The sequence below is a fragment of the Cylas formicarius genome, unplaced genomic scaffold, assembly GCF_029955315.1.
Source record: "Cylas formicarius isolate icCylForm1 unplaced genomic scaffold, icCylForm1.1 PGA_scaffold_5__7_contigs__length_24384050, whole genome shotgun sequence".
NCBI lineage: Eukaryota > Metazoa > Arthropoda > Insecta > Coleoptera > Brentidae > Cylas > Cylas formicarius.
Genome location: NW_026844341.1, coordinates 21,790,972 through 21,817,499, shown reverse-complemented (window position 1 = coordinate 21,817,499; position 26,528 = coordinate 21,790,972). Strand labels below are relative to the sequence as shown.

The following is a 26,528-nucleotide window of genomic DNA, read 5'->3' as shown; positions in this document are numbered from 1 at the left end:
GATATCTGTTGATAATGCCGACCCTACTGAAGATCTACTCCAATCACCAAACGAACAAGCTGGTGACGACCACGATCGAATACGCGGTAAAAGAATTCTACACGATGAACAGGAAACCGTTCATCCTGCAGATGTTCGGCTCGGTATCCGCCATGCTCGACACGGACGAGGAAGGCACGTATGGGAACGCCCACAAGATCCAGTCCAGCTGCCTGTTCAATCTGTTGTTGAGCTTGGAGACCCCGTCGCCCGACCCGTTGAACATCGCCGAGCTCGTGAAGGAACCAGTGAAGGCGATCGATTTCTGTTACCACGACGAGGACAACGACGTTACCATCCTCGATTGCATTTCCATGTGCGTAATGGTAGTATCGTATTCGGCGGAGAGCAGCAGGGGATACCAGATGTTGGTAAGCGGGTGCGGAAGCGATTGCGTATACTTTAAAGGCAAATGGGGCGCTGTTCAAGGTGATTTTGGAGGCGATTTTGCCGTACTACGTGGACCAGATTCGGAAACCGGCCTACATAAGCAATTCGATCAAAAAATTCAAGAAAAACGAACGCGATATCATCCACCAGTTGTCGGTGGCGTTGCGTTGCCTGATTGAGAATTGTGCCGAGCTCACCAAGTAAGCGGTTTTATATTCTGCGATATTCGGTCGTTATTCCACGATAGTGTACAGATTCATTGCATAAAGATTCTGAGGGCCGCCCTGTGCCCTCGAATCGAAAAGTATAGACCTTAGATAAATGCGGAATTTGATATGCCAATTCGACCGACACGATACACGAAGGCGAATAATCACATGATTTTGGTAGTTTAGAGTAAAAACCGCGTACGACATTTCTATGAATATTTTTCTAACAGAACTATACGGGGTGTTCTGAAATTAATGCAGCCAAGTTTTATAGCATATTCTATATCGAAAATAAGTCCTAGTTGCCTATATAAACAAATGTCCGGAAAAGATTTCTTTCCATTATACGGAGTGTTCTAAGAAAAAAACCACTCTAGATACTTTATCGACATATATAGACCAAAATATAGATATTCTTTAACACATGTAATATACTGGGTGCTTAATTTAAAAAAAATATGATGTGGGCTCATATGTCAGAAAATTGATAGAGTTTCGTTTTATACGTCACTTGAAAAAAATTAAAAACTTGGCTATTAACCCTACATATTGTTTTTTTGTTTACCTTTATATCTCTAAAAACATCTATCTGTCTCTTGATATCTCTAAAAACAAAGAAGTTACAACGCACGGTACAAGTGACGTCCGTATTATTAGGTTTTTAATCTTTGTCGAATTTGCCATACACCAAATTGTTTTTTATTTTTTATTTTAAAACGTACGGGAAAAAGTCTATAGCTCAAATCTGTTCCAAATTGAATCGGTATACTGTTTGAGTTGAACCATTTCTTGCTTAAAAATATATTCCATACAAATCTGGTACGGACTTCACTGATAACTTAAAAAAATGTATTTCGCATCAAAAAGGTCTTTTGCTGCTTGAAAGCAGTGTACAGAATTTCAACGATAAAAAAAGTATTTTTTTAGAACTTTAACGTGCATTTTTGGACTATGGACTATTTTCGAGGTAAAGCATGCCATAAAAAGTTGGTGTATTAATTTTGGAACTCCCTGTATAGGACACCACGCGGAATCGTTTTTTGAAGAGTAATTTTCGAAACACATATATATATATATATATATATATATATATATATATATATATATATATATATATATATATATATATATATATATATATATATATATATATATATATATATATATATATATATATATATATATATATATATATATATATACATATGTTTCGAAAGGGTCGAGGGTCACAAAGAGAAACCCAAGCGAGGTAGGCCTGCGTTTAGATCTTCATAAAAATTTACCAAAGTTAAATACCGGATTACGCCGTAAAACCCGTATATGGTTCCGTGAACTTTACGTAATCACTTAATACTTACTTTCTTCGCGATGTTCGGGATTACGGATTGACATCCAGATTCACAAACCGGCGTCGGCATCGTACTACACAAGCATACTCGTTGTCCGTTAGCCCGTTGTTCTTTATTATTCACTACAACACTTTCTATGGTCTTTAGTAGAGTTAAACGTACGGTTTTACTTCAAAACTAAGCGAAATTAACAAACACGACGCCATGACTCGGTTATTTGACGCGATTAAATGATACGTCAGCGCTGTGAAATAATGTCAATCGGCGATCACGGCGCTCTAGATCACACCCTATAAAATCGCAACCGAATTAAAATGTTTTAACGCATATATAACGCAAAATTTAATCGTAATGTTGAATAGGTGTTGTTTTCCTTGCTCATGTTTAAGTCCAAGACCGTATTATAGTCCCAGTAGCAAAACCACACCACAAGGTGGCCCTTATCTCGAAAACTAGACTTATAGAGAACAATATTTTCAGAAGGTCTGTTCAATATGCACATGCACGCGATTTGAAATTTCGCTTTTAACCAATGGCACCTCTAATTACAAATTCTGACGTTCGATCCATGAGGCATTGCGGCTTTCAACAACCAACATGGCCGCTGGCAGGTCGTCAACGTTTGGATGCTATATTTTTACGGCAGCATTTTCACAAAATATGTCGAAATCCTATTAAATTTTCAGGCAAAAAAGGAATTAAGGTGTGAAAAGCGTTGTAAAAAAAATTAGCGACAAGTGCATGGTTATTATTATGCTGAATTACAGCATACGGATCGGCGTCTTTAATATAATCCTGTAAGTAGTTTGGGTTCTTTAAGCCCTATAGACACGATACTAGCTATTTTCTCCCGAATTTGTGCCCGTAAATAGGTGCAAACAGTTTGTTTAACCTCCATTGAAAATGTAAATACTAGATATCGCACTGAAAACATCTAAGTGGAAAAAATGTTCAACAAGCCCCTCATATAGACAGAACGCCAAATTTTTCATGGCACGTCTAGCAATTGCAGAAAGTTTCGCCACCCAAATATATAATTATGAAAAGTACCAATTGACAATTTCATAAAAAAACTCTAGGTATTGGAAAATGTAGCCAAGAAAATTAAAAACTAATATAAAACAAGTCAATAAATAATTAGCCCTAAATGTAACAGAATTAACATTACCAAACCCTGAAAAGTGTAGTTTATTGTCTCAAAAATTTAAAAAAATTAAAAAAAAATTAATTTAAAAAAATTAGTCAATTTTTCAGAAAAATTACGGCATTGTGACAATTCGGTTAGTTGGAGGTGACGCATGCGCACCTTCTCTATGAAAATGTCATAGCCACCTGAGGCGCATCACTTTTTACTGTAATAGGGCCACTATATTATCTTATAGCTATATGTATTTTCTTAATTGTCACTTTTTGATATACAGGGTGGTAAAACAAAGTTACATTTTTTTTAAATAGAACCTCCTACTTTTTATTGCATTTTTGGTTAGTCCTTTCAATGATTCAATGAGTATGGGTCTGTGATGCACCGTTTCGAACTTATTAGCATCATCTTCAGAATCCGTGATATTTTTTAGTTTTTTGTTAGTTAACTTTTCTTAAATGAGACACCCTCTATATTATTAGATTTCGAATAGCCATTTGAATAGCAATTTCAATTATATAACATAGTACGGCTATCTGATTTACTATTTTGTCTCAATAATACATAAATTCTTTTACATTCATAATTTAAATAACTGAGGTCCACTCAATTGGAAAAAAATATCCATAATCTCAATAATATAGACCACATGTCTTAAAAAATATAAAGAAATCTGCCTGTTGAAAGACACAAACACAAAATTGATGATATTATTAATTTTAATCATCGCAGTAGCTTTGAAAACAATAGTAGTTCTCTGTTGCGGTTATATTACTGATTTTTTGACAGTTATCAGTGTATTATAATATTTGAAGCATATTCTTTTAGCCTTTCACTATTTGCTATTTATTTCATGAAGTTGCGTTTTTGTTGAGTCTATTTTGATTAATGTATACGAGAGGAAAAACCTGACCTATTAGAATGTTACATCGCCAATAGCAAAAGTTGTTCTTAGACAGTACAGAGTACGATCTAAGAACGATCTTAGATGAAAATATGTAGCTATAAATAATAAATACTCCAGAGAGCTCTACATCTGAAGCGGCAAGGCGGGTGGAGTTCTCCGGAGTAAGACGAATCGCGCTTCAAACATGGTTAAAAATTAACAGTTATGAGCCATTTAAAATAACATCAGTTCAAAAACTACAAGAAGCAGATTTTAACTGAAGACTCGAATTTAGGCATTTTTTAGATAACGTATTTCAAAACATAATGTGGACAGATGAAGCAATATTGACAACAGTTATTTAATAGAAAAAATACGCATTATTAGAGTTCAGAAAATGAAAAATGTGTTTTTGAAGTAAACCAGCAGGGACGAAGATCCGTGAACGTATGGTGCGCAATCTGGTGATCTAGAATTTTAACATCCGTACGATATTTAAACTTATTAACGAACGAAATTCGGCCGTTTACATAATATTATTCCCCAAAGAGATCATTCAAATTTAATTTGGCAGCAAGATGGCGCTCCTTACCATCGAAGTGCTGCAATCACTTACGTCTCGACTGCCATATACCATTTAGAAATAGCATATACTACATGCATCCTTCAAAACGGCGGACATATTGAAAAACATTTCACGCAGACATTTAAACGTAGAAATAAGTAATTTGCGACATTTGGCAACATTGTGCGAAACGTAATATTCTGTTTTTAATATTCCTAGTTTCATATCTTAATGATTTAAGCCAATTAAGCCAAAACTGTAAGTTAGAGACCCGCACTATATTATATAATTAAAATTGCTAGCTATTAAAGTGGCTATTCGAAAATCCAATAATATACAGGGTGTCCCATTTGAGAAAATTGAGAAATGTATCATTTTAAAAAAATATTTTAAATATCGTCTTTGCCTAAAGAAACGCAAGTTTAAAAAGTTAATAAACAACAAAGCAATGATGGTTTAAACATATCCCGAATTCTGAAGATGATCGCTAATTAGTTCGAAACGGTGCGTCACAGACCCGTACTCATATATGACGTTGAGTTTATCTTTGAAACGGCTATCCAAAAATGCAATAAAATGTAGGGCGTTCTATTTAAAAAAAAGGTAATTTTGTTTTACTCCCTGTATATAAAAAAATGGCGATTAGGAAAAAAAAGGTCATTTTAATAGAAACAACTTTTTTACCGCTGATTAGCCGCTCCGTGGCACGCCATGATGCATCGGCCAGTGCCTGTCGGTCAAATTGGCACATACGGAAGTAATTCAGACGCAAAAATTTAGCGCGAAATTTAAAATACTCTAGCTGCTTGGAGCACTCCGAAAATGTCCGGACTCCTATTAACGATTAGATTCAGTTTTGATTTTTTTTGTCCACTCGTCATATCGAATGACGGAGGTTCATTTTGCAAGACTTAGATTAGATTGACTGTTTTAGCGGGTAGTTGCTTGTGCAAGCGGCGAGCATCTCACAGAAAGCGAACGAAAACAAAAAAAAATGCTACCCCCATACGACAGGCCCATCGCATCATGCTTTAACGTTTTCTGTCTTTTGTTTTTGCAGATTCAGTTCGAAAAGGTAGGTGGTGTGCGTTCAGCTTTTCTCAATTTTATGATTTTGGTTTCGTAGCGGCGAATTTTAAACGTTTTTTGTGCGTGCATTGAGTACTCAGAAAGGTGGAAAAATGGTTAAATGGGCAATTTTGTGGTAGTTTAAGAACGTCTGCGGCTAGCTTTCAACGTTCATCGTTTTTGAGATGTCTTGAAAACTCAAAATCGTTATTAAGTCAAGTTAACTATCCTGATTTTTTAATAGAAATAAAATAAAATAAAAATACAATACTTTTAACCCAATTTTTGCAAAATTTTGTAGTTTTCACGGAGGCACGATAAAAGGAGTTTTTATACTTGCTTCTTAACAACGCATGAATCAAAAATACCTACCTAAAAAATATTATTCTACTTCTAAATGGCGCGGAGTAATATACATGCTACATATGGCGACTCAGCAATAATTTATACTCTTAGTTTACCATTGAAATTAAGTCAAACGCATTTAGAACCACTTGGTTTAAAAAAAAAATGTAACGAAATTTTATTTTGCAAAAAATTCAATTTTCCTGAACATCGACGAGGTTTGTTTGAGAAACCACCACTGTATGTGGCAGCTAAAATGTATCAAAAATTGCCAGTTCAATTAACAATACAATAATATAATTAATAGAAAATTGTTTCTATAATAAAGATGGATATCTGCTCGTCACGTTATATACGAGGTGTGTTCAAAAAGAAAGGTGACTGTTTTAATTGGGAGGGCTACGAACTTTCATTCTTCGATTTTTTTTTTGTTATTTTGGTGCATATGTCTCTAACATGTTCACAGTTTCCGTCAGTTTCCACATTTACTTTTATTTATGACAGTCGTCCTAATGGAAGAACTCAGAATCGCCAAAACCGCAAAAAGCACGTCAAGTTCTATCAAATGTGAAGATTTTGCTTACTGTTTTCTTTGATTATTGTGGAGTTCTTACCACAAGATTATACAATTAATGAAGAAAATGTCAGGAATTGTGGGAAAACTATTCATGGATTTTGCATTACTATAATGCACCTGCTCATTCGTCGTTGCTTGTGCCTAACTTTTTGGCCAAAAACAAAACCACAATCATGCCTCAGCCACCATATTCGCCCTGCGACTTTTGCCTGCTCCCAAAACTCAAAAAAACCATGAATGGAAAGAGGTTTGGAACGATTGAGGGGATAAAGAATCGCCGAAAGATCTTACGGCTGTATCAGAAGTGCTCCGAGGATTGGAATAAACGTTGGAACAGGTGTATTATATCTGGAGAGGTGTGGGTGGTTATTTTGAAGAGGCCAACATTAATTTTGATAAATAAATAAATACTTTTTGATGACACTTCAAAGTCACCTAATTTTTTCAGCACACCTCAAGTATTATTCAAATTTGTTATCCGTTTTTGGTATAAAATTTCTGTAAAGGATCGACTTTTCCTATACCAATTGTAATTCTGTCTTTGGAATAAAGATATTTGCTTTGATTGAACTTATGATGGCGTTTAAAATTTGCCGGCTACCATGCAAGTAACCGTTCGACAGACTCTGCGTCCGGAACTCGCACTCCCACTAATGGTTTTCTCTCTAGAGTTTACAACGGCCCCTACAGATCTAGCCCGGAGCACAAAGGCTCCAGTCAGAGGAACTACCGCGGTCCTTATTCGCCCACAGCGTTCGATTTCGAAGACGATTCCCACTCCAAATTCATGAGCGAACATTGTCGCGCGAAAAGTATGTACGAACACGACACCGAAGACTCGGAGATAATGCGGGCGGAGTACAGGAGACCCCGAGATGTTCTTTTGTCTCTGGTAGGGGAGTTCATGTACAAAGTGTCGGACAGACTCAACGAAATCAACAAAAAGGAGGCCGACGGGAAAGTGGTGGAGATCTTGGACTGCAGGTCGCACGTGGTAAGATCTGGCGACGCGGTCTAGATGGTCGGAGGTTGAGTAACGACGTTTGTAGAGGCTCGCCGATATAGCCCACGCCCTTTTGAAAGTATCCCCTTACGACCCGGAGTCGATGGCTTGCCGCGGCCTGCAGTATTATATGACTTACGTCCTACCGTCGACCGATTGGAGCGACGACTCTATGAGAGCAGCATTCGTCACCTTGCTGAAGAGGCTGGAGAAAGTGTTCACTAAGATTCAGAAGAAACCTTCTATCCGGGTACGTCACAATGCTTGAATTTTGAGTTTTTTTTTATGAAAATGTGTCTCTAGAGAAATACGGATTGGGATGCGGCAGCTGGTTTGTTGAAGGGTGTGTACAACACCATGATTAAGTACCCCTACATCATCAACTGGCATCAGATAAAGCAGTTAATATCGGTCTGTCAGGTTAGTGATTTTTGACAAAAGAAACGTTTTTTCCCTTAACGTCGATCGATTCCAGAGCTTAATAGTGACCGAATGCTGCTTGGAAGGCGTTTCCGGGGCGACGGCGGCGATTTTAGGTCAGGCGCCGCCTCCAAACTTCTGCTCGATGGTGGTGCGCCTGATATCGCTCCAAATACAAAGCACCCAGGACTCCGGGTCGCTGGAGACGGTCTGTGGCGGCTCGGTGTTCCCCACGCAGGAGAAAACGGAAAGCATGATCATAAACCTGGTGATGCCTCTTTGTTTGAGAGTGGGCAGCGGCAGGAAAGACGTGCCCCAGATGAAGAAGTCGGACGTGAGCTTCGCCATTACGCTGGTCCTTCACGCCATGAGTCCCCCGAATATGAAAACCCTCGCTCAGTCGGGGCCGAACCCAAAAGGAACGGCCGAGACCAGGACCGGGAGTTTGACTTTTACCGGCACCAGGGACACTAAGACGGCGTCGAAGATCAACAGTTCGTTATATCAAGTGTCGTTCCTGGCCTTGAAAATGATTTGTACGTAATTTGGCGCCCTATATCCGACATGCACGAATAACGACGTGCAATCTTTTGCAGCGATCTGCTTCGAACAAGAACTGATCCACGACTGGATGAAAATCGGACGGACGATGAGGGAGCTGGGCAAGAGGAACGAAGCCGCCACTTACCTGTGGGACTTTCTAGATTTCGTCGTCACCCACCGTACCCCCTTGTTCATTTTGATGCAGCCCTTCATTTTTCTCAAGCTCGCGCAACCCCCGATATCCGATTTCGAGCGCAACATGCACCAGAAAATACGCGACAAGATCCGCTGCATAGGATTGCCCCTGCCCAAGAGCAAGGGGGCCGTCCTGATGGAGCTCGCCAACCGTATGAAGCAGTTGAAGGAGGAGCTGTCGGAGTGTAAGTCGTCGTTCTCTACGATTTTGGTGACTACATGAAGACGTTGCAGCTACCGACACGTCCAACAGCTCGAAGAAGGATACAGCGCCACCGACGGTGCAGATGACGACGGAAACGACACAACGTTCCCAAAGGCAGTCGCTGATCGGCCTGCTTACGGGAGATCTTCACCAGAGAAGCGCCGCTCACGAACCTTTCCAAGCCCACATCAAAGGTATTTGGCCACTGATCTCCAGATTTTCTAGTCTGCATTTAATTTCCCGCTTCGTTACGGACAGACAATTGAATTCTTTTTTAAATTACATCAACTCAATACATAATCGTATAAAATTCACTATCGAAATTGAACAGGATAACTTTATTAATTTTTTAGACTTAACTATTACGAAAGTGCAAAACAAATTAAATTTTTCAATATATCATAAACCTTCACACAAAATGGCTGCATTTAACTCTTTTATACACAGACTTCTTAATACGCCACTCTCAACAGAAAATTACAACAAAGAACTTAATATCATTAAACAAATAGCACTGAACAACGGCTACAATCCGTGCATTATAGATGAAATTATAAATAAAAAACAAATACAGACAACAGTAAACTCTATTTATCCGAAACCAAATACAGAACACGAACAATTTAAAACAATTGCGTACATAGGAGAACCTAGCGAAAAAGTTTGAAAACATTTGTCAAAATGTGGTTTAAAAATAGCTTTCAGAACTAACAACGCAATAGGAAAATATTTAAAAAACAATAAATCGAAATGTCCAAAATCCCAAAAATCAGGTGTCTACAGGTTGAAATGTGGATCTTGTCCTAAAATTTATATTGGACAAACAGGTAGATCCTTCAAGAAACGCATTAACGAACCTAGAAGAGCGTTTAAAAACAATTGTCTACATTCTAATTATGCTACACACTTAAACACAGAAAAACACATTTTTGACGACAATTTTGATATATTACACACAGTCACAAAAAGTAGAAAATTAAATTTATTGGAAGCCATGGATATTAACAAAATGAGACATTCAAATGTATTGCTTAACGATCAATTAGATTTAAATACCTCTCCTTTATTGAACTTAAATTCTCACAACAACATTAATTAAGGTTTTATGGTCAATTGAGGAATAAATGCGGTAAGGGCGTTTTCCAGAGCATCAAGACATTCAAGTTCGCGGTCTAGACCCATCGCTCTCCCTTCGATCTTAATACTCAGTCATAATTTTGACGGTCACGCTTAACATTTAGTTAGTTAATGCGTGTGGGGTCTATAGGTTCCTCGTCCAATACGAGCCACGTATCTACTCCGGTGCAGAAGACAGCGACAGGTAGCGACGAGCACAGTGGCAGCGGTACCGGGGGGTCGACCCCGTGCAACGCCCAGGGTGAGTGCGTGAACCTCTATCTTTTTCGGTGTAAACGGTGCTTTTTGTAAATATAAATACCCCGGTTAAAAAAGATGAGAGTTTTAAAGACTGCGCCGGTAAGCGTGACCATATATAGTCTGGCCATTTCGGAGAGACCAATAAAACGATCAAAAAATCTGATTGGTTTCTCGGTCTCACAATTTCGTTTTCTGACACTCAATTTTCTGTCCTTTCGAAACTGTAGTGTCCAGAAATATTTTTTATTGTTCGTTCAATAAAAAAAAATTACCCAACTGCGTATACCGTACTGCAGAATACAAAACAGCGATCATTTGAAAATAATTTGAATTTTCGAAACTGATCTTGTTTGGGACAAATTTGTATTTGAATACAGTCTGTCCCACTTAAGAACCGCACCCCTTGTAAAGTCTTTATTTATTCTTTGAATTTGATATATTTTTTATTGGATAGGTCTTTGAAAATTGCTCTAAAACCTGAGACTGAGACTATTTCACAAAAGAGAGAAGTGCTATTAGGGATTTTTTAAAAAATAAATGGGCATCAAATTATTTTTTATTTTTTGTCACGCTTAAGGCTGTACAACGTTGTAAAGTCTTTGATTACGGTTTGATTATGATATTTTTTTTTTTGATAGATCTATCAAAAACGCACTAAAACCTTATACTTCTTATTACATCAACCTGAAGTCATGGCTCCTTGGGACTAATTTTTGATGTCAAAAATCGAGAAGGTCTGTTAGGGATTTCTTTAAGAATAAAGTGTCATTTCTTATTAATATAGTTGGGTTCTAAGTACTCCTGAATAAGAATTCGTTTGCCAATTTACTTATTTAAAAATCCCTAACAGTACTTCTCTCTTCTCTCTCTTTTATTAAATAGTCCCAGTTGGTCATGACTTTAAGATGAAGCAATAAGCAAAACAAGGTCGTAGTGCATGCAAAAAATCAAAGATTTTACAAGGGTGTACAATTCTTAAGCGGGACGCACTGTAATGATTATTATTTGCTTTAAATTTTGACAAAATGATATTCTGTTAACCAAAAAAATATTTTATGAAATGTCTAGCGCATAAAAAATAATCATTTTTAATAATATAAGAGAGGACATTTGAACTACTCGTGAATTGGATGTAGTAGCGTATCAAATTCAAGTCAGATTTCAACAATTTTGGCCATTGGAGACTAGTGATGTCCGGTAATAACCATTGAGTTGCGTAGGAGTACTTTTGGTGACGTCACTTTCAAAGTCAATTTGACATGGTTTTTGGATCGCAATACTGACCGGTCTGCGCTGCCTGTGAAATTAGAAGTGCCTTTAAAGTTCTCATCGCGAGAGTCGACGACTCCCGAACCCGTCTCGATGTGTTTTCTGTAAATACGGGTCCGTCTATGTTTTGGGCAAACGGTCGAAATAGTTGTTATTTTTTGCACGAGCCGCTTACATTTTTTGATAATTTTGCATCGAGTGTATACCGTTACAGCGGTCGCAAACCTATACCTCTATGACCGATAGGGAACTCGGCAGGACTCGCAGGTTATTTTCCACCGTTGCCTTTCTCTTATTCGGTGCGGACCTTTGATACGTCGGATCGGCCTAAAAGATCCGCACCAAGAATCGAGCAGAGATAGATGTCTAGATGTGTTGTTTTGCATGAGTTGTTTCAGATCGTTCATCGCAAAAGTCGTCGGCCAGCGACAATCACGCTCCATCCCTTAAAAATGAACCTCTTATATCTCATAAGGCTCACAAGCTACGCTTTGTTTCTTCCGTAGAATTTAGACATTCTTCAGGTAACTTCACAATGCGCTTTCGGTAGCTGATGTCCCCGCGACCTCGATACGACGTCACTTTGAAATTACCTCGTAAATAGTCTTTATGACGTCATCGCGTCAGCTGGCGACTGGAAATTTGCCTCGACTCAAAGGTACGTCAGCTACCAGAAGAAATCGTTTTGACGTTATACGTTAGTTTTATGGATGTTGTCGGCAACACGCTTGTTGAATTGTCGACAATTACGGGGAGTTTCGTCGCTGTGTCTTCGTCTCTGTCTTTTCGAATTTAACCTCGACCTGAACTTTATAGAAGGTTCGTGAATTTTCAATAATACACAACTTTACTGTACTTGGGCGATCTGTTATTAATAAAACTGTTAAATATATTCCACATGACGCATTAACATCTGTTCCTATTTATATTCAACTATTTTTTTCGCCAACTTGGTTAAACAAGCTAAACAAAACTAAATGTTATTACACAATTGTACCCTACAATACTCCCCCGCAATTCCGTAATACAATATAAACATTGCCTTTTAAAATGAAAATAACTTTGTTTAAAACCTCTTGCCGCTAGTCTAGCTTTCTTCTTCTTTCTTCCCCAATCTTTTCACCCACTTTGAGTCAATAATTTCCGCCCCTCTTCGCGGTACAACTAACTTCCATGTTTCATTTTCTTTGAACGTATTTAATTCTTCTTTTATGGCATTTTTCCATTCACAGCCCCGCACAACTGCTTCTGAATATGGTTTTGGCATATCTGCAAATAAATCTCCCGTTGAGAGTGCCGCAAAGAAATTCATATCATCTTCTAGTTTATAGTCTTGTATGTGCTTTGGTGTGTTTGATCTCTCTTCCATTTCTTTATCTTTTCCATTTCTTGTCATTTTCGGGTTTTTCTTCGTCGCTCTCACATATAATAGGTATTATTTGGTTTTCTAATTACTTGCTCTGTTCATCAAAAATTATATTCCTTCAATGTACAATCTTGCGTTCCTTCTCGTTCCACAATGGATATCCATTGTCTGCATATCTAACCATAATCATTTTTCCTGATTTTAGGTTTTTCCATATTCCATAGTTCTGCTGGGTTATGATTTTCTAATACTCTTGTTTCTAGTCTATTTAGCAAATACACACTTGTTCGGACAGGTTCTCCCCTAGTTTTGCATCGAAAATGAAGCCTCTTGCCTTTTCCATAATTTCCATAATAATTTCCTCGATTATATGCTACTGTATATTGAAGTTTTATTCCTTTCTAATCGCAAAATAATTTGAATTCTCTTGAAACTTAACTTAAATTTTTCTAAAGCTTCGCTTTTGTTGCTCAACAAATAGGTAACTCAAAAATGTGAAAAGTGATCAATGAATGTCATGAAATATGACTTACCATCATGAGTGGTTTGGTTTTGTTGTCCCACAAATATCCGTTGACACTGTTTCCAAAACTCTTTTTGCTTTTATTTCTTGGTGAAGGTCTTCATATGGTATTTTGGATTGTTTTGCTTTCATATACACTTGGGCGTGTCTTAGCATTTTTTCCTCTTCACTTGTCAAATTTGCAACATAAATTGAAGTTAACACAATAGAGTTTTCCTTTTAATTTTCCCTTTGCCGCACATACTTTGTTTTTTACTATACTTTTCCTTTTGTAAAATTCACTTCCAGCCCACTTTCTTCTAGTTTTCACAAACCCACACGTTCTTAATTGTCATTTCCCTTAAGAATTCTGTTTCTACCTCTAGATTTCCCTGTTGTGTTGCTGTTATTGTCTGTCTCCGATTTGCCACACTTTCTTATGCTCAATCTCTTCTTTTATGTCTAATCTTATTGCATAAATGGCACCGAAATGGAAAGGTTTCCCCTCATTGTAGTCACCGCTACTTTGGTTAGAACTGACATTATATGTTCCACTAAGCCTCCTCCAATTTTCTCGTCTTCTTTGGATTCTTGACATAAATACCGTGTTAGTATTTTCTTCTTTTAACTTTGTCTGTCTGGATTCTTCCACAAGCGATTTGTTTTTCACAAAGTCGGCATCAATTGCCTTTTGATTTTGGCAGAACATAAGATCAATCGCTGTTGTAACATTTTCAACAAATTCTGGCATAGCTACAGGATTCGCTCGTCTTTATCAATTTTTCCACCTGCTATCTGCTTCTAACTCGCATACTGTGTTATCAAAAGTTGCAAAGAATTTACTTAGTGCTTAGTACTTAGCGCCCTAGCCTTTACATCATTTTTACATTACATACAAAATTCGGAAATTTTGCATTTTTTTCCGTTCTGCTTCTCTACGTATTCTTTTCTCCTTAACCTCACACACTGTTCCTATCGGTTCCGCAGTTATTTCCTATTTATATTCAACGATTTTTTTTCCCAACTAGCTTAAACAAGCTAACAACAACAAACAACAACAAACAAAACTAAACGTTATTACAGAATTGTACCTAAGAATGCAGATTCCTACAATCAACTTGACCCCCATCAGAAACTTTTAGGTAAAAAAGCGTTACGCGCTGTTGATTTGGCTGGCGCTTTGATAAAGATCCGTAAACACCCCGTATTGTCCGTGACGAACATCGCCACGCACCGAAAGCTAGAAGTTCTTATCGTAGAACACTTCTACGCCAACTCAAAAGGTCCCGCTTCCTAGGTGAAACTTCGACGACACCGTTGAGTCCCTCGAGTCCCGTAGGAGAGTGCGCGGGCGAGTCGCAGCAGAAGTCGCGCCTGCAACGGATGATGCCGCAAAGCAGGAAGACGTTTCGCCTGCGAAGCCGTAGCAGGTCCAAGAAAACCGACGTAATTTATTGCCGGCACCGCTTCCAGCGTATACCCCTCAACCTCGCCTTTCAGATCGCCCACCTGAAGCTGGACTCCGAGCTAGGCTCGCCTCCTCAACCGCAGACGTTCATCCAACAGCCCTCGAACGAGGTTCAGTCTCCGGCAGAGTCGCCCAGAGCTCTTCAACCGCCACTTCAGCCTCAGCCGAGTCAGGCTGCGCATCAGTCTCAGAACGTGTTAGACTCACATCGACTGCGCATCGCCACCAGAGGAAAGTCTGCCGACGGATCTTGGGACGAAGATTCCGCCATCTCGCAGACTTCCAGCACGTCAGGGTACAGGTTGGTCGGGGTCTATCTTCTTGTTTTAATTGACGCGCTTTGGTACTCACGGTCTAGGTGGTGAATTTTCAGGGAGTCGTATCCGGTGATGCACCTAAAAGACACCCTAGAGTTGAGCCCGAAAACATTCCCGCCGCTGGCGTCGCCAGAGCTTCACTCGTTGCCGTCAACCAGCAGCGCGGCGACCAATAATTTTCTTCACTTCGATAATAGCTCGCCCGACTGTTCGTTGAACGAGAATGGCGAAAAAACGGCCCTGCTGGGCAAAGAAGACAAGTCGTCGTCGAAGGACTCCCTGCTGATGGTGTTCGAGCAGCAGGAGCAAGACGAAACCACCTTGATCTAGTGGGGCTAAGGGGGGTGGAGGGAGGAAGGAAAGGTAAGACTGATTGAGGTGATAAAGGGGATAAATTTGTAAATGGACACTGTTTTAGAAAAATATTATAATGATGCTAATGAAAACCGCGTAGATCTTTAAGGGCGATACTCAAGAAACGAAAAAAAAATATAAACATGCTTTGTCAAATTTCAACGTTTAATTTTTTGGTATTGCAATATTCCTTCCTTCTGCGTTGGGTTTTGTTGAGTCGAACTAGCCAAAGTTTCGGCAATCATCCTGTTGGCTTCTTCAGGGCTTGACTGAAACTGGCTCGCATTTTACTCTGTACCTGCTTTTATATTGTTTGAGGTGGGCGGAGCTAAATGATTCCCATATTGGTGACAGGTACCTGAGTCGCGGTTAAGAATGTTAGGTTTTGACCTTATATTTCTTTAGAACTTTTGATGTGTGTTCAGTGATGTTTTGAATGTAAGGAAGGACAACAGTAGCCAGTGTGGAATTGCTTTCGAGCTCATTGCTATTAGAAGGGTGTGGTGACGTGTATTTTGCGATGGAACGCTTAATATCTTTAATGTGGAAATTATTAGAGAGAAGAGCAGAGGTAAGATGGTTTTACGGCTCTGTTGATAACCGATGATTTTCGGGGCCCGATGGTGATGTGACAAGCGTAGGTTTCCTGTAAACAAAATGACCCAATGTTAGGTCTGATTTTCTATTGATAAGAATATCGAAGAATGGGAGATTGTTATTAATTTCTATTTCAATGGTAAGAAGTATGTTAAGGTGTATAGAGTTTGAATGTCTAAGAAAATCTACTAGGGATTTCTGACCATGAGGCCAAATAACAAAAGTATAATCGACGCAGCGTTTCCATCATTTAGCTCCGCCGCCCTCAAACAATATAAAAGCAGAGTAAAATGCGAGCCATTTTCAGTCAAGCTCTGAAGAAGCCAACAGGATGGTTGGCGAAACGTTAGCTAGTTCGAGTCAACAAAAACCGACGCAGGAGGAATCCAGAAGTTTTATAAAAATATTCCAGTTTTGGTTCGTTTTATATGTTAATCGCTCCCTTAAATATTTACATTCCTAAGTACGTAATTGTTAGAAAACTTATAAGCAGCGAAACTGTTTTTTAAACAACTTATTTTAATTCAATTCAATTAACAATAATTTCCTAATATTCAAAGTTATTTATTTGGATACCTACCATAAAAAATTAAGTTGTTTAAGATGGTGTCAACAATAAAAGTTAATTTTCTTAAATTGCTGCTAAAAAAATATGTTTCCATGTTTAGAAAATATATATTGAACCAATATATTCATGTGTTTTCTTGCACGCCCGTCAGAGGATTTTAGAGGCTAATATCGGTCGAAGGTAATAGAAAAAAAAACAATTTTATTACACCCTAGTGTTTGTTTTTAATACTGTCCCTCATCGCTTTCAAAAGCAACGAATTGCTCAGGTCTCGCAGGTTGTCTCTCTCCCTGGGGAACTCTATCGACAGATCGGCAATGACGTAAGAGACCACCGCCCAGAGGGCGGTCGCTTTGTCGAGCGCGTCCGGATCTAAAACGTCCATAGTATCCGCCATGGTGTGGTGGAACCAAAAGTACCTAAAAGTAGCTCTTGAATTACGACCTTCGATATAACAGAAGCGTCATACTTTTCGTTATCGTTGAGCAGGCTGGCTCCAGGAATCAACGACGTCGTCCACGAGGTGATGTCAGATCCCACCCCAGAGCTGGCCTCGGTCTGGGTAGCGTTGATGGGGGCGAGGAGCCTAAAACCTTGGACGTGTCAACTCTGTATATACCATCAACCTCTGACTTACTTTGCGATTTCTTGGATAACGCATCCGCCTCTTTTGCCAGCTGCGTATTCGATACCCAAAGGGGTGAACGTACCTTCGTCGGATTCCATCACGAACGTAAAGTCGTTCAGCTCGTTGAGGTGGGCTTCGTTGTAGCCCTCCCAACCTACCAATCCGGGTTCCTCAGCAGTCCACAACACCGCTCTGAAATATAGCATATAACCCTCCAGCGACGACATACTAATGGGTTTAGTACCTCAGGGTTCTTTTCGCTCTGAGGCCAAGAGCTTTCAAGACGACTAACGAATACCAAGATATAAAAGCTCCGCCGCCGTCGTCCATCGCTCCCACCCCCACGTCCCAACTGTCTATATGACCGGAGACCAAAACCACTTTCCGCGGTAGACTACTTCCTATTATTTCTCCAACTGAGTTCCTGGAGGGGGAGTCCGGATACGAAACGTATTGAAGATTAAGCCTGATAACTATCTTTTCTCCTCGATCCTAAAGCAATAGGTGAATACAAGCTTCCGGTACGACGAATACCCTTATAATATGACCAAAAATATAGTGCATGCTTTGTCTTTTTAAAACCCATCCTAACAAACTTGAAATTTTTATTTAAAAAGTAAATGGACTGTTTTAAATTTGATCAAGCGTTGATGCTGAGGCGTATTGTCCAATAAGTAGAACTTCTTCAAATAAGGAAGAAATTAAATAATTTCCGTAAGAAAATGGTTTATATTTTGAAGAGAGCTACACGAGAAACCAACTTCTGGAATTATTAAAAATAAAACATTTTGATAAAGACTACAGAATAGATTCGGTAGCACAACAAAACAGACATGAAGTTTTGAGATTACCGCTGTATCATTGCATATTTAAGCCGATTGAGATGATTTTGGTTTGAGTTGAAAGCGCATGTACGAAGAAATAAAACTGCAAATCTAAATCTATCTAAAATAAAATATCAGTACAAAACTGGCCTAACTGTGAAAAACGAGTAATAAACGAAGAATATATTTATCGAGAACGATTAGTGGCGGCGATTTTATTATTATTATATTTAATATTTTGTATATTAATAATGATACTATGTAAAACTGTACTGAAATAAAACGAAATAAATTGTTACTTTGTACTAATTTTTTTATGTACTTGTTTCAAGAATGGCGAAAAAGATTGATAACATACTTATATCCCGCTTGTTAGTGTAGGTAGATAAATTCCTAGGACGGTCCTGGAATGGTTACGGGTAACGGCAGGGTGTTCTATAAGGGGCCGCGGTTTTGGAGTAATGAACAGTAAGCAATGTTAATAACGGGGTCGGTTGTAAAAGCACTATATTTCTGGTCTAAGTATACCTGCAATCTCTGGAACATCCTAGCGTCTTCCTTGGTGATAGATGCGACCGGAATTTTGGTTACCCCATCTTCGTAAGCTTGAGCACCCGTATGCAAAGTCGACATTGAATACGGTGTGACTGACCTTACGAGGGCGGCTACTGCTCCCAGTTTGGACGCTTGCGAAGCACCTGCGCGAGGTTGGTACCTTAGCGTGGGAAAGGGGGAGGGGTGGCGTGGGTTTACCTTGGGACCTATACCTCACGGTGTTGCCGTAAGTGCTGTACTCCTCATTAAACACGACGATCTTGCCTTTGACCGCTTGGGAAAAATTTTGTTGAAGTAGCTCGTCGAAGGTTCGAACCACCACCACTTCGGCTTCTATGCCGTCCGAGGGTGTGCTTACTGACGAACCCAACCCTAAAACGGGAATCTTCGCGCGTCTTGGCTCGAGAAGTTCTGCCGATTCCGACACTCTACACCAAAATAAAAAGCTATTACTCACTATATTCTACTTCAATATATGTAATTTTTAGACAATATAGCCAGAATTAGTTTAAATTATACTGTTAACATTTTGTACTATATGTGCAATCAGTGGCGGGCTAGGCGGACAGTGCCCGGGGCATTCAAGCTCATGGGACCTTCGAATCCTTGTCCGAAATCTCGATCGAACTGAACTGTTGGAAATTTCTCCGATTTTCGTAATAAATATGACAGGTTGCAACCCCACTTTAATCATGACAACTTAGTTGAGAGACATTCAAAAGCTATGCTAAATTCTTTCTGTAGGTTGGCAATTTGACGGATATGTGCATTTTATGATGCATATAGTTAAGATTTTTTTTTGAGAACGGTTAAAAAATTATAATTATATATTAAAATTGTGATTCAACAGAACTAAATTTGTAGGGTACGATAATATTCTAATTTGAACCAAATTATGCCAATTCTGATACGGCATTTGGGAGACCATGATAAGTGGCCTTATCAAACAATTTTGATGCAGTCGCGATAAGGCCCTGTAAACGTAAGTATATATTTCATCATTCAGGAAAATAGTAAAAACAATCATTTCCTACATTCTGTGGTCTAACTAGATAAACCTGGCTAGTAGACTCTCTAAAATATAACAAAGTGAATGTACCTTTCCCAGTGTGGTACCTGGACTTCTTCCCCGTGGACGTTCTCCAGGTTATTCTGTTTCATCAGATCCAGCACGTAATCGATTGCGTCTTCCAAGTTCTGCGTTCCAGATAACCTGGCGCCGAACTTATCAACGAATTTTGCCAGCTCATTGTAAGTCGCCCCCTAAAAGAACACCTAAAACACGTTCATCTAAAGCGGGAAGATAGTTGTACCTTGAATATCCCGTTCGTAAGGGAATTGATAATCTTATCGGTCGTGGGTTTGTAAGCACGGATCTCTTCGAGGAGCGATTCCGGTAAGTCGCAATCATCGTCGACGGTGTTGTCCTGGACTCCTCCATAGGCCAGACACCCGAAGGTCAGCACTATCGTCGCCGCTGTCAGTGCTCGCATTTCCCCAAATTCGAACGGGTTTGTAGCCGGAATCGAAATTTCCGCGTAGCTTTTATTCTTGAAGATAACCTATTGACTTTATCGGATTTGGTGTGACGATACCGGGCGCACCAAATAATCTGATGCTGACGCAAATAGCGCAGAGGGTCGATTGCGAAACAATTCGGAGCATTGGTATAACGAATCGCGCCCTTTTATGTGAATTTAAATCTGCCCTAAATTTCCGTCGAATTTTCCTTATTCCTACCAACGGCACTGTTATTACCTATTCCACGCGGTATTAAATATCATATCTTGGATCTTTTTGCGTTCTTTCGTTGTCATTTTGCTACATTGTCTGAAATATTATCTAATCTTGCCAAAATCGCCAGCCAATCTTTGAAGTACAAAATTGTGCGTCAAATCTTATTTAAATTTAATCAACTCTCAACTAAATAATTGAATATACTTTTTCTAAAAATCGCGATAAACGATTAACATTATACCGTAGATATTTTTACTTCCAGGCTAATTAACTTTGCGGTCTTAAGATGTCTAAAATATACTTCTAGACAGGGCCAGCACAACACGCAAACATTAATTACGTCACAATATCAACTTTAAGTAGGTATAAGTCAATTGTTATTACAATTTTTAAGCCGACCCTGCACCCGCTTTAAAACAAAAAACCGTCGAAGCCAAAGCTTATATAGCGCTCAATCGAGTATAAAAACGATACGATCTGGAAACCCACCAAAAGTACAAAAGTTTCTTGGACTTTCTTGAAGTTTTAAAATATCATAATTTTGTTGATACAGGGTGTCCTGAAAGTGTCCCCCGACATAAACATTGTTATTTTAAATAGTACACCCTATATATTTCGTCATTTTTGGAATCCTTGGTTAAAATAAAGGTCACTTTCTTAAGAAATTGTTGTTCAAATTTTGTATAGGTTGTAGTTTATCTTATATTTAAATTTTGCTTACTTTTTGAGATATTCGAGGTTTAGGATAGCACCCGTATAAATTATTGTTGAATTTAAAGCTGCCCATATTTTTTAAATAGCAAAGACATGATCCTACTTCTTTTAAAGATATAGAAATTTTGAAAAAAATCGAGTCTATAGTACACACTTTAACAAATTTAATAAAACTTCAAAATTCATATTTAAAGAAAAATTCAATATTTAATTATCGAGCTTGATTGAAAATACCTAATAACAAAAGTAAATAATTAAAGTTTATAGGCTACCTAAACAAGGTAATAAATTTCAATAAATAAATCAATGAAACAAAAAATTAACTAAACACAGTTTGTTAATTCGGTGCATAAAGTTTAGTTAAAAATGTTCCCCTTATAATGCTGGTTTCATCTGGCATCACAACAATAAATAAATATCAAAATATTTAAAAATGTAGTTAGCTATGATATCACACGTCACATTTTTTTTTGACGCATTGCTGTTTGTTTTTTTTGTTTTTTTATTTGTATTTTATATAATTTATTGATTTTTGGGGGGGGACACTTTTGAGACATCGTGTATCAACAAAATTACAACATTGCAAATCTTCAGGGGAGTCCAAAAAACTTTTGTGCGAACCTCTTTTTCTCATATCCCAGGAGTTTATAGTGGATCGTTTTATTTGACACACGGTGTACATTATAATATTTCCTACGAATAATTGTGCTGTAAACTCAAAATAAAAATCAGTCCATACGTGCCTGGAAATATTTTCAAGCCAACCCTGCACCCACTAACTGCAAACCTGGCCGATGAGGTTCAATCAGGTGCCAACGATATAATATAAACTATACCACACTGGTACGTCATGAACGTCAATTTCTTCCAAAAAGTTTCTCTAGCGTCAATAGCGATACCGGCGGGCTTCGCGGCTCCAAGGTTAACAACACCTGTTTCAGATCGATATTTCACACGCAAACGCCGGCCGACCAAAGCATCCTTCAATCTCAGCGAAACTATTCCTCTGGTTAGGCTCTCGTGCAGTAGATGTCTCTGTCCGCCTCGATAAACATAAATTCACCAACTCCAAATAGAGCGCAAAATATTTTTTATTCATATATAGTTTTTCGAGTTACGGATAATATTTTACTTATTTGGTCAGTCTCGTTCTTTGGGAAACTCCAAGCGCAGATCAGCAATGACGTAGGCTACGGACGTCCAAACCGCCGTCGCCTTGTCCATCGCGTCCCTATCCATCACGTCCATCGTGTCGGCTTCGTTGTGCTGGAACCAGTACCACCTATCGTTCTCGTTCAACAAGCTCGCACCCGGGAGCAGAGATTTCGTCCACAGGGAGATGTCGGAACCCACGTTGTCCACGCGTACCGCCTTGGTAGCATTCAGCGGTGCCAGTAGCCTAGGAAACCACAAAAATAACCGCGACCACACCCGACGCGCCAAGTATACTTTAGAATTTCTTGCAGTACGCATCCACCTCTTGTACCTGCCGTGTAAGACAACCCTAGCGGGTTCCAAGTGCCTTCGTCGGACTCCATTACGAACACGAAATCATCTAGTTCGTCCAGGTGCGCCTCGTTGTAGTCGTTCACGCCGCAGTAGCACTGCTCCTCGCCGGTGAAGAGTATCGTTCTGCAATCGATATATTCTACCCTCTTAATCGACAAGGCTGCCTCAATCTGACCTCAAAGTTCGCCTGGGTCTGAGCCCTAACGCTTTCAATACCACCAAAGAATACACAGACATGAAAACGCCGCCACCGTCGTCCATCGCTCCTAAGCCGACGTCCCAGCTATCGGTGTGGGCGGACACGACGACTACCTTATTCGGTTCTGTGAGACCCACTACTTCTCCCACGGCATTTCTAGATGTGGAGTTGTCTAAAGACTCGGTGCTGATTTGCAGCCTCATAACAATCCGTTCTCCTCGGTCCTATACATCTTTCTTCTTTTGTTTTTTTGGGTACTTATGCAGTCGGGGCGACATACCTGCATTCTTTGCATCATCTGAGCGTCTTCCTTCGTGATAGACGCCGCAGGAATTTTCGTAACATTGTTTCGGTAAGTCTGCTGGCCCGTATACAAGCCGTACATGGAGAACGGGGTGAGAGCTCTAACCAACGCAGCCACGGCCCCTTTCTTCGACGCTTCCGTAGCCCCGTTGCTTCTGTACATGTAGTCGTGGTCGTAGCCATTGAACTCCTGAAACATCGAAGGTAGTCCCGTCGCTATATCGTGTTTTCAAGCATCACCTGATTGATAACAACGATTTTCCCGGTAAAATTGCCACGGTCCAACTCTGCGAAAGACCGAACTACAGCCACCTCGGCTTCCAGACCTCCGACGGGGGTGCTTACGGAGCTACCCAATGCCGTTAAGGCGATACTCTTGGATCTAGGTTCGGTTAACTCCCCAGCCTCCAGTAGCCTATGTGCAAAAGTCTGTTACTGAAATCGTTAGAACTTATTGCTCATTTCACTACGCCTACGGGCCTGTTGCGTGTAAACAAAATGGCGACAACGCGAACATCTATGTCTTTCAGTTGATTCCAGTATGTCCCTTTTATAAGATAACTGTTTGGGAAAATTCGGAGAGTGTAGATTTTAATTTCAAAAGAAAGCCAATTCGACGATTTTGTCCTTGAGGGGCCCATTGCATTTTTGCAAATATCTCGCGCCCTGTATGATTGACAAAACCGGAAACTCTCTCGACACAGTTTAGGATACTGTTCAAATCAAATTATCCCATCTTTAGCAGTTTTTCATTTATCGCCAATAATTCACCCACAAAAACGGTAATTTTAAAAAACTTTTAGATTTTCTGCCAATAATCGACACATCCTGTATATAATTCAAACAATGTTCGAAATAGGGGTGATAGCCCTGGATCTCCCACGTTTCCTGGTGAATGATACGCCGTAATAATCAATGACGTCATCGCGTCTCGATTGAGGGCGAGAAATTGTGATTTTCATTTTAATTTTTTCAAATATCTCGAACCGTAACTACAAAAATTGTAGCTCTCGATGTGGCTTATTACACTGTTTATATTTATCACGAATTTTGATTTTCGTCTAATAATTTTTTGTCCATAATAGAAAAACCCTGTATACAATCGAACAAATGTCGGATGCGGGCATTTCCTGGTTTTAAAATTTTGCTAATCGGTTGAATAGTTTTTGTGAAAATCATGTTTTTCTGTAAGTCAAAGTATTCAAAGACAATTTTTCAAAACTTTTAAAAACATATTTGATGATACTTGATTACGCTCAAATTCTACTGCCAAATTTAAAATCGATTACCTATTTGGGTCACTTCTGACGTTTTTGAATATAGAACGGAATATCCCGAACAGTATGTGAAAACTTTAAATATAAAAGTTTTAGGTTTCCATACGGGCTATGTAAAAAAAACTGGCAACAGAATCACATACTTCTTGTTATGGTCAATTATCATTACAAAGGGAGACCAATTTTCAGTTTTTTTCAAATTACCGACGCACCCTGTACATTTTTAAAAAATCATCGAGAATAAAGGTTTTTGATCCGGATCGTTTGGTTAAAGAAATGATTTTTTTCGTATATGATATATGATAGACGAAACCCACAAATACAAGCCATATTTTTTACAAATTTTAATTTGCGGCTAATAATTTCCTCTGGAAAAATACAATTTTCAGGCCCTTTTAGATTTTTGTCCACAATTGAAAAACCCTGTATATAATCGAAAAAATGTGCGAAAGTTATAGTGATAGATCTTCCGCGGCTGCAGGTTAGAGAATTTTGCGGATAGAGAATAATTTTTTGCTGGAAACGAAAATAACCAAAAAAAAATCAAAATTTTTAAAAACATACTGTGCGCTATTTGATTGTGCCAAAATGTAATAGCTTAAAAGCGGACCCGAAATCCAACTTCTCTGCCGATCTGAAGTCGGTAGCTCAAACTCAGGGCACCCGTTACTTTTTTAAAAATTGCACGGAATATCGCGAACACCCTGTACAATAGACATCTTCCGCTTCCCATCCTTTCCTGAGAATTTCTCCTTAGTTTTTGTGTTTTTATTTATTGTCTTAACAAGATTCGAGAAAAGATAAGTGGCACTTGTGTATATTGAGTGTTTTCGATTTACCGTTACTTTTCTGTAAATTTTAGGTCGTTATCGTCAATGTTTACGTCGATTCGGAGTTGATGACTGCAGGGGTTCTGAAATGTTATCGAAAAAAAAAACTGAAAAATCATACACCAAGAAGGGCACGGGCTCAGACATACTGCCTTGCAGCGCCCCCATTGTTATTTAAAACTGTCTGGCGTCTTATTAATAACTAGGGCTTCTAGAAGTATTTTTTTTACCTATTCCAACGAGTTACTGTCACTTCTTCCCCGTTGACGTTTTCCAAGTCGTTTTTTCGCATCAACTCTAGAAGATAGTCTATGGCGTCTTCCAAGTTTTGCGTACCCGTTAATCTCGAGCCGAATTTGTCGATGAAGTGCGCAAGCTCGTCGTAGGCTCGGCCCTAGTTGAGCTCGAATTTGTTTAGGATATACTAAAGAATCACGCTCCCAACATTTCTGAAACGGACCCTACCTTGAAATCGCCTTGGGTTAGAGTATCCACGATTTTATCCACGATCGGCTGGTAGGAGTGTATCTCTCGCACAAGATCGAAATCCAAATCGCAAGTGGGGTCGACGGATTTGGCGATCGTCGCTACGGACACCAACCAAAGTAGGGCCAGCTGCATCGTTGTCGCTTGATCTATTTAATACTATTTAGTACTCGAAGAACGCGGCGGGAGATATGAGTTGTGAAACGATAGCGATATGCAGATGGTGACGATAAGGGAAATCCCCATCATTTCGAAACTCACTCACCAAGATTTCTAAACCTTCCATCTAGCGGTTTGTTCGATATTTGCAAGACAGAATTTGTATGTTTAACTTACAGGGTGTTGCGCCTGTAGGGGTAAGAAAAAGCGAACATTTTATGAAAAATCCTTTGTTATCCTTATGAGTTCTACGATCTGGATATTTTATAACATAACTTTCTGCATAGGGGACTTCAATTATCTAACATTTAAGCATTCAGCCAATATTAAAGCATATTGTCACCACCATCACCTTTAACAGAAGGACCAGCCGTCAGAGAGTCAGCCAGAGGAAATGTCGGTAAATCGCCAAATTTCTGAATGTATATAATTTTGGTAGGTTGATTGCAAAAATTATATGCATTTATTTGTATCACGTAATGTTTTTTGCAAATATTAAAGGAAAAAAAAACGATATTTCTAAAATAATTTATTTTTTATTTGGCTGCGTTTTT

General features: G+C 39.0%; 3 protein-coding genes across 15 annotated transcripts in view; 1 reads left to right on the top strand and 2 right to left on the bottom strand.

Moving 5' to 3' along the window:
- LOC132702545 (protein unc-80 homolog) overlaps nucleotides 1–15,580 on the top strand; it is a 44,859-nt gene extending 29,279 nt beyond the window's left edge. For 3 of the 9 annotated variants that reach the window (XM_060671240.1, XM_060671242.1, XM_060671237.1), the window contains 13 exons: nucleotides 2–410; nucleotides 469–629; nucleotides 5,640–5,654; nucleotides 7,239–7,563; nucleotides 7,619–7,822; nucleotides 7,876–7,992; nucleotides 8,048–8,528; nucleotides 8,589–8,915; nucleotides 8,965–9,129; nucleotides 10,203–10,313; nucleotides 11,980–12,105; nucleotides 14,747–15,218; nucleotides 15,291–15,580. In XM_060671240.1, the coding sequence (XP_060527223.1) occupies nucleotides 2–410; nucleotides 469–629; nucleotides 5,640–5,654; nucleotides 7,239–7,563; nucleotides 7,619–7,822; nucleotides 7,876–7,992; nucleotides 8,048–8,528; nucleotides 8,589–8,915; nucleotides 8,965–9,129; nucleotides 10,203–10,313; nucleotides 11,980–12,105; nucleotides 14,747–15,218; nucleotides 15,291–15,564 (3,187 nt within the window). In that variant the 3' untranslated portion in view covers nucleotides 15,565–15,580. Of the gene's footprint in view, nucleotide 1; nucleotides 411–468; nucleotides 630–5,639; nucleotides 5,655–7,238; nucleotides 7,564–7,618; nucleotides 7,823–7,875; nucleotides 7,993–8,047; nucleotides 8,529–8,588; nucleotides 8,916–8,964; nucleotides 9,130–10,202; nucleotides 10,314–11,979; nucleotides 12,106–14,746; nucleotides 15,219–15,290 lie in introns of those variants that run through there. The other 6 variants (XM_060671241.1, XM_060671244.1, XM_060671238.1 and 3 more) reach the window with 6 other exon arrangements.
- Nucleotides 15,581–15,860: 280 nt separating this feature from the next.
- LOC132702547 (carboxypeptidase Q-like) lies at nucleotides 15,861–22,094 on the bottom strand. 4 transcript variants are annotated; one of them, XM_060671249.1, is made up of 9 exons: nucleotides 21,955–22,094; nucleotides 20,074–20,310; nucleotides 19,860–20,023; nucleotides 18,959–19,188; nucleotides 18,734–18,903; nucleotides 17,626–17,873; nucleotides 17,391–17,573; nucleotides 17,223–17,339; nucleotides 15,861–17,172 (listed from the first exon to the last, which is right to left on the bottom strand). In XM_060671249.1, the coding sequence occupies exons 2-9, from the start codon at nucleotides 20,251–20,253 to the stop codon at nucleotides 16,965–16,967; spliced, it is 1,500 nt and encodes a 499-aa protein (XP_060527232.1). In that variant the 5' UTR covers nucleotides 20,254–20,310; nucleotides 21,955–22,094; the 3' UTR covers nucleotides 15,861–16,964. The 4 variants fall into 4 exon arrangements, with proteins under 4 accessions (XP_060527232.1, XP_060527231.1, XP_060527229.1 ...); XM_060671248.1 differs by having other exon boundaries at nucleotides 20,074–20,329; nucleotides 21,951–22,090; XM_060671246.1 differs by having other exon boundaries at nucleotides 20,074–20,322; nucleotides 21,955–22,089.
- Nucleotides 22,095–22,267: 173 nt separating this feature from the next.
- LOC132702548 (carboxypeptidase Q-like) lies at nucleotides 22,268–25,979 on the bottom strand. 2 transcript variants are annotated; one of them, XM_060671250.1, is made up of 7 exons: nucleotides 25,795–25,979; nucleotides 25,560–25,723; nucleotides 23,463–23,637; nucleotides 23,200–23,412; nucleotides 22,896–23,143; nucleotides 22,661–22,843; nucleotides 22,268–22,610 (listed from the first exon to the last, which is right to left on the bottom strand). In XM_060671250.1, the coding sequence occupies exons 1-7, from the start codon at nucleotides 25,948–25,950 to the stop codon at nucleotides 22,352–22,354; spliced, it is 1,398 nt and encodes a 465-aa protein (XP_060527233.1). In that variant the 5' UTR covers nucleotides 25,951–25,979; the 3' UTR covers nucleotides 22,268–22,351. The 2 variants fall into 2 exon arrangements, with proteins under 2 accessions (XP_060527233.1, XP_060527234.1); XM_060671251.1 differs by having other exon boundaries at nucleotides 25,560–25,732; nucleotides 25,795–25,857.
- Between the last annotated feature and the right edge of the window lie 549 nt (nucleotides 25,980–26,528).